At 40.1% G+C, this 9651-nt stretch overlaps 1 protein-coding gene across 1 annotated transcript; it reads right to left on the bottom strand.

Moving 5' to 3' along the window:
* Positions 1-340: 340 nt before the first annotated feature.
* LOC111156486 (family with sequence similarity 216 member A) lies at positions 341-9645 on the bottom strand. The gene is made up of 7 exons (XM_022517418.1): positions 9287-9645; positions 7721-7761; positions 4587-4708; positions 2941-3070; positions 2678-2861; positions 2043-2125; positions 341-710 (listed from the first exon to the last, which is right to left on the bottom strand). The coding sequence occupies exons 1-7, from the start codon at positions 9376-9378 to the stop codon at positions 598-600; spliced, it is 765 nt and encodes a 254-aa protein (XP_022373126.1). The 5' UTR covers positions 9379-9645; the 3' UTR covers positions 341-597.
* Positions 9646-9651: the final 6 nt, after the last annotated feature.

Raw genomic sequence — 9651 nt, 5'->3', positions numbered from 1 at the left:
ATATTAAAAAAAAAAAAAGAGGGGCGCCTGGGTGGCTCAGCGGGTTAAAGCCTCTGCCTTCGGCTCAGGTCATGATCCCAGGGTCCTGAGATCGAGCCCCGCATCGGGCTCTCTGCTCAGCGGGGAGCCTGCTTCCCTTCCTCTCTCTGCCTGCCTCTCTGCCTGCCTCTCTGCCTGCCTGTGGTCTCTGTCTGTCAAATAAATAAATAAAATCTTTAAAAAAAAAAAAAAAAGAAAATACTTATAGGGGATTCTCATGTTTTTGTTCTAGGACTTACTATATGGAGAAAAAGAATTTAGCAATTTATTGGACACATTTAAAGAAAATACAGTTTTAAGCGACAAGAAATTTTTAATTGTATCTAGCTAGAAATACAAGCATATATTACACATAACTTTTGTTACACAAATATCATTAGTACATGGAACTACATCAACCAGTTAATTACACTGTTGTAAACATTTCTGAACAAACTAAAATTACTTAATGACTTCACGGTGAGTAACAATACTATCCTAAATGTAGAAAGAGGACACAATTCACAATCCTCCCCCCCCCACCTTTTGGCACCTCATCAATTCACAAGACTGTCAAGTTCACATCAGGTGTTCTCCTTGTTCTTCAATTGACATCGATTGCATACATTTATTTAGTAAATCTTCTTCCTTTTTTTCTTCATTCATGTATGATTCAGAATCATTTGTAGAAACTGTAAGAAAAATAAGTTTATAATGTCTGTTTTGGAAATACAGGTGTATTTCCTGAAAATGGAGATTTGTATATAAGAACAACCTTCAAAATGACCTTAGTAGTAACCCTTTCACAAAAACAAATGGCCTGCAATTTTCAAAACTTAACCACTTCCTCCCCCCAAATCCCTTACTTTCCCAGTAAGTACTGTATTCAGCAAAGTTATTGTACAGCACATTTTCTGTCACTAAGTCCTATTTTGTCTTCACTTGTCAAAATCTTTTGGTTACAGGAAAGTCATAGCTTCAGCATTCTCTCTGTAAGCATTAAGTTCCTACTCCTCTCTCTCTCAGGGATTACAGGGACTTCCCCCTACCTGGGGTTCCTCCAGCTATTATTTTGGGACCTAGACTTACCTTTTCCCCTGCCATAACCCTCATTTCTTGGACTGTCACACAGCATTGGGATAGGGGTTCCGAAGGCCTAACTTACCTACTTTGTATTTTCTTCCTACTCACTGTAGGAACAACTACAACATTGTTTAACTTCCACTTCATCCTTCCCACTTTATCAATTCTGAGGAATCCTTCTGAACATTCTTTCTTCCCCTCTGGCCCTTTTCATTTTGTGGTCTTCTGAACTTGAAGGATCCTTGGGCACCTGGGTGGCTCAGTAGGTTAAGCCTCTGCCTTTGGCTCAGGTCATGATCTCAGGGTCCTGGGATCGAGCCCCGAATCGGGCTCTCTGCTCAGCAGGGAGCCTGCTTCCCCCTCTCTCTCTATGCCTACCTGCCTCTTTGCCTACTTGTGATCTCTGTTAAATAAATAAATAATTTTTTTTAAATGCTGATGAACTTTTAGGATCCTTTATGCTGATACTTACCAACTCTGGACTTATCTGAGTTGCTCTGCAAAATTTTGATACCACTTGGTTGGCTTGCTTCCACTGGTGTGTGTTGAATACTAAACAAAATTTATATAGGTGATACAGCCCTCTATGATGCCATACAAAATGCTTTGTCCCATCCAAAAATGGCACTATCTCATAAAAGTGCTATGGCTTGAAAAAGTCATGTTTATGGCTCTGGGTTCTAACAAATTCATTCTGTTAAAGTCTCTGACCTTGATATTGTAAATACCTTTGTTTAGAAGTACCTTGAATCTTACTCCCCTGAGGTGAGTATGTTCTTTTAAATGAAAGCAGAAACTGTATTTCATACTCACTTGGAGAATTATAAGCAAATCACATTCTAAATTTTAATGTCTTCTGTAATAGAAATGAAATTAATGGGTTTAATATTTTTTAAGCATAAGATCTTTCAAAATGCATATTTTTAAAATTCCACATTTACCTGATTGCATGAACAGTTTGCCTGGTTTTCTAAAAATCTTCAGTGACTTACATCTTGTTTTAGATGCATATCCAATTTTTAAACTATAAGAAAGAGAAGCATCTTAATTGGAATCAGCAAAATCAACAGCTGTCTAATGCATGTGGAGGACCATACAAATTCTTTTTATTAAGCTGCCAGCATCACTAAAAAGACTCTTTCAGTCTCCTAGGAGTAATTAACCCTGAAACACAAAGCTAACTATTTTAGTGCAGGTTGAATAATCAGTCTTCTTCTTCTCTTTTTTTCTTATTTCCTTTTTTGTTTATAGTTTTCTCCTGTGCAGAAGCAACCATATGCTCCTTCTGGAAGTGTTTGTACTATTTTGAATTTAAGTGGGAATTACTGAAAAGGCCAGTCTTGCCTATCTCTAGCTGATCAAGAAATTTTTACAATTCCACAAAGTGTGTTCTAAAAAGAGTGGCATATCCCAGTGAGATCAGTAAAGAGACTATAAGATCCTTTTGTGCTTTTCATCTAACCTCTTCTGAATTTAGCCAAATGAACCTATTAGGAAACAAGCTTTAATCTCATTTAGCTACCGTTCCAATAAAATTGGGGTGTATTTTCCTCTTTTTAAACAACAAGGAACAGACCCTTCTTTGTTTCTCACTGGTCGCCAAAGGGAATGCTGTAGGATCATTTCCGGTGCGGGTGCAGCGGCCATGTCAAGGGGCCCCGAGTCCACTCTCTCCAGTTGGTGTCGCCATGTGGTGCAGGGGTAATGCTGCTTCTGTGAGTAACGAGAACCGAGGCGGCTCCTGTGATGAGTGAGGATACCTGTCATACAGATCACCTCTGTTAGAAGACCCTCTGGTTTCTTGTAAGAACTAGTGAGAAACGAATGAGGTGCACCTGCCTGGCTTTTGTGAGCTGTGCTGGATCACGTGCATGTACTGCCTCTTCATTAACGTCCGCAGATAGTTGGCGTTATAGATCTTAGCGATGCTACATAGATAACGCTTCTGGCCTGTGGTGAGGTCTGGATGCTAAAAGACAAGATTTATAGGCACTGTAGAACAAGAGGTTGGCAAAATTCCTCATCTGAAAGGGTGAATGTTCAGGAAAGCTGCACCAAACGTACATTTTGCTTATTCAAATTCAACTATGCTAATCTGGCCGAGAAGAGAAAGAAATGGCCATTTAAACAGCACACGTGGGTCCGCCTGCCGTTTCCACTCAAGTGATTCAGATGTGTCTGAGGGGTGAGAACCACTGCCCTAGAAGAGTAAGGAGAGCAGGGATATGCTGCTCTGTCCATGAGTCTTAGTTCCTGTGTGGCTCAGTGAGTGTAGGCATATACCTCAAATACAATTTTTGAGGTATCCTGTGGCATCTGAAAGCGACTCAACTACTCTACTTGGTCTTAACTAAAGAAACAGTCTTTTCTAGCACCAGAAGAATAACTGTCTGTGTTGAACATACTGAGGGATAGTCTATGGGTCTTTGGTAAAAGTAATTTTAACTAAGATTTTCACTTGCTGATTTTAGAAGGTAACACTCACTTAAAATGTATATGTATGGGGGCGCCTGGGTGGCTCAGAGGTTAAAGCCTCTGCCTTCAGCTCGGGTCATGGTCCCAGGGTCCTGGGATCGAGCCCTGCATGGGGCTCTCTGCTCGGTGGGGAGCCTGCTTCCTCCGCTCTCTCTCTCTCTGCATGCCTCTCTGCCTACTTGTGATCTCTGTCTGTCAAATAAATAAATAAAATCTTTTTAAAAAATGTATATGTATGTGTGTATACACAGGATTTACTGAACTGAATAGGTAAATCCAGGGAAAAGTCAAAATGTTGGTCAGATAAATTGACCAATTTGCACAGATCTACTGTAATCTTCATTTGCACTGCTCTCACAACGATACTTCTGGCAGTTATGACCTTTAATAATGGGTACTAGAGGTTCGACCCGTCTTAAAATGCTGACAGCCATTTTCTTTATTTGCTTGCTTCTAATTTTGCAGACCTTCAGTGGAATCTGAATGAAAATGAGTCTGGGTTCCATCTCTGGAATGTAACTTTCCTTATCATAAAGCCCTTGAAGAACTCTTAAGATAAAGAATCTAGGGGCACCTGGGTGGCTCAGTGGGTTAAAGCCTCTGCCTTCGGCTCAGGTCATGATCCCAGGGTCCTGGGATCGAGCCCTGCGTCGGACTCTCTGCTTGGCGGGGTGCCTGCTTCCCCCTCTCTCTCTGCCTGCCTCTCTGCCTACTTGTGATCTCTTTCCCTGTCAAATAAATAAATAAAATCTTTTATTTTTTTTTTATTTTTATTTATTTATTTTTTTTAATAAAATCTTTAAAAAAAAAAGAATCTATAATGATAAAAATCCTTGTATTCATTTCATGAGTTTACTCAGCGGATAGTTATGGACTCCTGGATGTATGCTGACTGTACCTTATCTTCTGAAGTGCCTTACCCTCTAAGTAGCTCATCTTCAATAATAAGTTCATCTCTGAATACAAAGAGTTTGGTACTTCAACAAAATATTGGTATTTAGTTAGCATACCTTTAGAAAGGACGCATCTGTCACTGATTTAGGGATGTGAATTGCTTGAATTTGAGGAGTTTTCCACAACTCTTGCAGCTTGGCTATGTGTGTGTTCACTTTGTGTCCATCTTTGATTCTGTCTGTAGGCAAGGACATATTATGTGAATTGCATGAACAAACATCAGCTCAATAAACTGATTATTAATATCTATATATTTACACGGGTCTGTGATTATCCTGGAGTAGGAGTATGAGTCATTCTGTTAAATTTGAAGAGACTGTATGATATGGCCATTTGGTTTTAGAGCATACAAAACTCTAAAGATATTTATGAACATTTACTACATATATATCATTATATATAGACTACATTATTTTGAGCTCAGCTGAGATGCAAACTGTTGACGACAGCTTATTTTTGTTAGCTGACTGTATGTCAGACCACATTAAATAGGAATATACATGCAGAAGTTGCTCTGTAAAGATTTACAGCAATATTTTATCATTCATTTGACTTGAGCATATAGTATTAAAGTCAAGATAGAATAACACAAATTTTATATCTTTAATGAGACAGTGTTAAAAGGGCTTTGCAGAATTTTACTAAAACTTATTTTTACACAGTTTCAGTTATTTCAATGTTTTTAATACTGATGTGGGTAGATTGAAAGAACAGTCATTTAATAAAAATAAAAGTTGAGGCATATCTCGAAGAATGAAACTAGTTTTCAGTTTCAGATATTGCAATCAGGAACTTAATTTAGGGTATAAACTTCAGTAGCACTTTGGGGAAAAACAATATCTGGGAAAATTTAACTAGTAAATAACTATAACACTCCCCTTCTTCTCACATACTCGTCTCCCTCCAGACGGCTTTCTACCACTATGGTTAGGATCACTGTAAATCAGTTTGCATTTTCTTGAGTTTGATATAAGTGGAAACATACAGTATATATTCTGTTTGTCTGGCTTCTTTCACTCAACATAATTATACTGAAATCAATCAGTGTGTGATATGTAACAATAGTTCATTTCTTTTTATTGTTGGGTTATATTCCAATAATATACCACAATTTGATTATCTATCCACCTGTTGATGGACATCTGGATTGTTTCCAGTTTTATGCTAGTACAAATAAAGCTGGCAAAACAGATTTTTAAGTTAAAAGCTTGCATTTAGGAAGTCAAATTAAATAGCCACGGTTTTGTTTCAGTACTGACAACAAAGGTCACTACAGTTTTACATATTAAACTTTATTTATTTCTTCCAGATTTTGACAAATTGGGAGAGTTAATTCAGATAAGTAAGGGTTATATGTGCTTTACTGAAGACTAACTCGTTTGCCAACAGATGGAAAATCATCTGGAAATTATGTTATTACAATCTTTAAGATATAATTTGGAGTCTATAATAATAAAAGTTAAATTTTTTTAAAAATCCCTTTTCAAGTCATAAATGTGGACTAATTATCTAAGAATATATCTTTTATGTCCCTGCAAATCAATATTTCTGAGATGCGTTATTGTAGCCTGGACTGAAATTCAACTTCTCAAAACCTTGATAGCATTTCTTTACAGAACATGAAACATTTAAAAGTATTAAGGGCTCCTGGGTGGTTCAGTCAGGTAAGCAGCTGACTCTTGATTTAGGATCAGGTCCTGATCTCGGGGTCTTGAGAGTGAGCCCCACAGCCCAGCAGCAGCAGGGGGCCTCCTGGAGATTCTCTTTCCCTCTGCCCCTCCCCCTCTCAAATAAATAAATCTTTAAAAAAAATAATAGTTAAAGAGAAACACCCAACTGAAAAATGGGCAAAGGGCTTGAATAGACTTTGGATGTCTCCAAGGGAGAAAGTACAAATGGCCAATAAGCACATGAAAAGATGCTCACTATCGCCACTCATTAGGGAAATATAAATAAAACAACGATGAAGTCCCATTTCATACTCATAAGGATAACTATCATTTAAAAAAAATGAAAACAGGGACGCCTGGGTGGCTCAGTTGGTTGGGCGGCTGCCTTCGGCTCAGGTCATGATCCCAGCGTCCTGGGATCAAGTCCCGCGTTGGGCTCCTTGCTCGGCGGGGAGCCTGCTTCTCCCTCTGCCTCTGCCTGCCTCTCGGCCTACTTGTGATCTCTCTCTCTCTCTCTCTCTGACAAATGAATAAATAAAATCTTAAAAAAAAAATTTAAAAAAAAATGAAAACAAGTGTAAGCTAGCATGTGGAGAAACTCAGACTGTGTGCATTACTGGTAAGAATGTAAAATGGTGCAGCTACTGTGGAAACAGTGTGGTGGTTCCTCAAAAAATTAAACAATGATCACCATATGGTCCAACAATTCCATTTAAAAACCACAGTATTTATATGTATATATGCATTTTTAGGTATGTATATACACATAGATATGTGTCTGTGTGTTTTTCTCAGGTTCTGTAAGGACTATACATTTTCCAAGGAAGAGAATGAATCCAGGTTTATAGATCATTGAATTGAAATTGCTCCCCCCTTGGGGCACCTGGGTGGCTCAGTGGGTTAAGCCTCTGCCTTTGGCTTGGGTCATGATCTCAGGGTCCTGGGATGGAGCCCCACATTGGGCTCTCTGCTCAGCAGGAAGCCTGCTTCCCTCCCTCTCTCTGCCCTGCCTCTCTGCCTACTTGTGATCTCTGTCTGTCAAATAAATAAATAAAATCTTTAAAAAAAATAAAAAGAAAAGAAATTGCTCCCCCCTCAAAAGAAAAAAATAGTGATCTGCCTTTGGGGGTTTGTCTTACTCTTCAATCCATCAGCTTTATCCTTTAAGTGAGAGGAAAATAGCAGCATTGAGAAATAGTTTATATTCTTTGAAGTTGTTCAAGTTAGAATTTTTTCCTTCAATTTATAAACCCCAGGCCATACTCTATGCTTTTCAAACACAGTTCTTTTCAGATTCATTGCTATTTTGAAGCACTCTTTTTAAAATGCTTGATGTGAAATGTCTTAACAAGAGAGAAAGAACCTGCTGGATTGTTCTTTGAAAATCTTAATGACTAAGGTCACCAGGATGCTAATAAAGTCTATTTTTAAAACTCCATTATGTTTGTAGTTATAGCAAAATTAGCATCTCTGAACCATGTTTTTTGGTAGGTATTATCTGCTTTATACGTTCTACTTACCAATACCTTTGGAATTCTGATAATAAGAATGTCCAGCTGATCTGTTGGAAGGAAAAAAGGATTTAAATAATATGTAATAATTGACAGCTTTATAAGCATTAAAGAAAGTATTTCAAATGAAAAAAGACAGTATTGCATATGCTTTTTACTTCTCATGTTTCTATCAGATGGAATATCTTGCAAATTTTCTCCTGTAACCCTGGTTATATCCTAATGGCCCCAGGCTTTTTCAAAGTGGGTTATCTGAGGTTTTTACTATACTAGAAAGGATTTACCTTAAGCCAGATTTGGTCTTACTTTTAAGGCCTTTTAATCTAATTCCTGCATTGAGCTCAATAAAGAATTTGGGCTTCTGTGTTATCTGTGGTATTTCCTGGCTCTTTTTATTTTTAATAAAGTAACTTGGATATGGAAAAGACTATCTTGTTCTTTACTGTATGTAATTAAGGTATACTGGAATTGATAAATTGGTCTGGAATGTTTCTATTTTTGTACAAGTTCTTTTTTCTTCTTTCAAATTAAGACAAAACACACATCCTTCCTGCTTCCTTCAATTTATTCAGTGACCAAGTGTTCATTGATCTCCTGATATATGAGGATCCAGCACTTAGTCAAACACAATAATGAACAGAAAAGAATGCCAAGACCCCATCTTTAACAGCCTTCCAGGGGCCCCTGGGTGGCTCAGTTAGTTAAGCGGCTGACTCTTGATCGGGGCTCAGGTCATGATGATGATCTCGGGGTCCTCACTCAGTGGGGAGTCCGCTTAAGGATTCTCTCTCTCCCTCTACCCCGCCCCCTCCCGCGGCCTCCGCACTCTCTCTCCCAAATAAATAATGTTTTTAAGAAAGTCTTTGATCCACTATATACATAGAAAGTGGTCATGGGTGCAGCAGGAGCCATGACTGTGAGCTTTGGAGAAACACCCTGCAGCTTTCACTCTTAGGGAATAACTGATGGAAGCCATGAGGTCCTGAAGACTAGTTGTCATCAGCATCCAGGAAATAATAGTAAAAAAACCTGCTCAAAATAAAATGGATTTATGAAGAAAAACTTCAGGGGGAAGAAAATGTCAAATCAAGGTGCCTCTAATATTCATAATTATCTGTCACATCAGCATTATGAATTCCCTGGACCTAAAGGTGGCTAATGGCGCACACACGGAACTGATTTATTGACTTGGAAACCCTGGGTTGAACCTGTTTCTGCTGGGCCCTCAACCCCCTCTTTATAATTTTGTAGAGATCCTGTGGGAGACCGCATGTTTTCCAGCAGGTTTCGCAGCGCCCCCTCGAGGCAGAAAAATGCACCCAAGCAATTGTCGCAGTCACCGCGTTTAGTCATTGCGCCAACACTCAATCCTACCTCACAAGCCCTTCCCCTAAACAGTGAGTCGGCTTCCATCTGTCCTACCCCGAGCACAACAAAGGTTGTCCCCTCCTCTCACTTCAGTCCACCGGGGACGAGTCCTTTGGAGCAGCCAGCTCCCACCCCCTCCTCCACAGGGGATCACGACCCGGAGCCGGTCATCGTCCTCCCTAACCCTTCAGGGCCCCTCAGCCTCACCCGCCGCCGCCACCCTCGGTCCCGGCCACTGCGGGAGGCTCTGCGGAAGAGCTGCATTCTGTCCAGTCGGACACCGGACCCTGGCCGGGCATCTCCTCCCCGGTGCCCGGACCTCGAGCGGTGTGCGGAAGCAGCTTTCCCCTCTCCCCTCCCCCGTCAGCACGCGTGCGTCAGGCCGGGCGATATTGGGGGTGAAGAGGCGGACGCCGTATTCTAGCCCCCTCCGATGTGCTTCGGACACTGCCCGAATAGCTTCGGGAGAGCGGGGAGGGCAGATGCACGACGCTGGAATAAGTTGGGGGAGGGGCAGGAGTTCTTTAGTTGATTGCGCGCTTGCACGGTTTGTGGAAGGGATTAGTACATGC

Source organism: Enhydra lutris, unplaced genomic scaffold (genome assembly GCF_002288905.1).
Source record: "Enhydra lutris kenyoni isolate GAN:26980312 unplaced genomic scaffold, ASM228890v2 scaffoldscaffold46, whole genome shotgun sequence".
NCBI classification, from domain to species: domain Eukaryota; kingdom Metazoa; phylum Chordata; class Mammalia; order Carnivora; family Mustelidae; genus Enhydra; species Enhydra lutris.
Note: the sequence above shows the minus strand (reverse complement) of the source record. Positions and strands in the feature narration are given on the sequence as shown.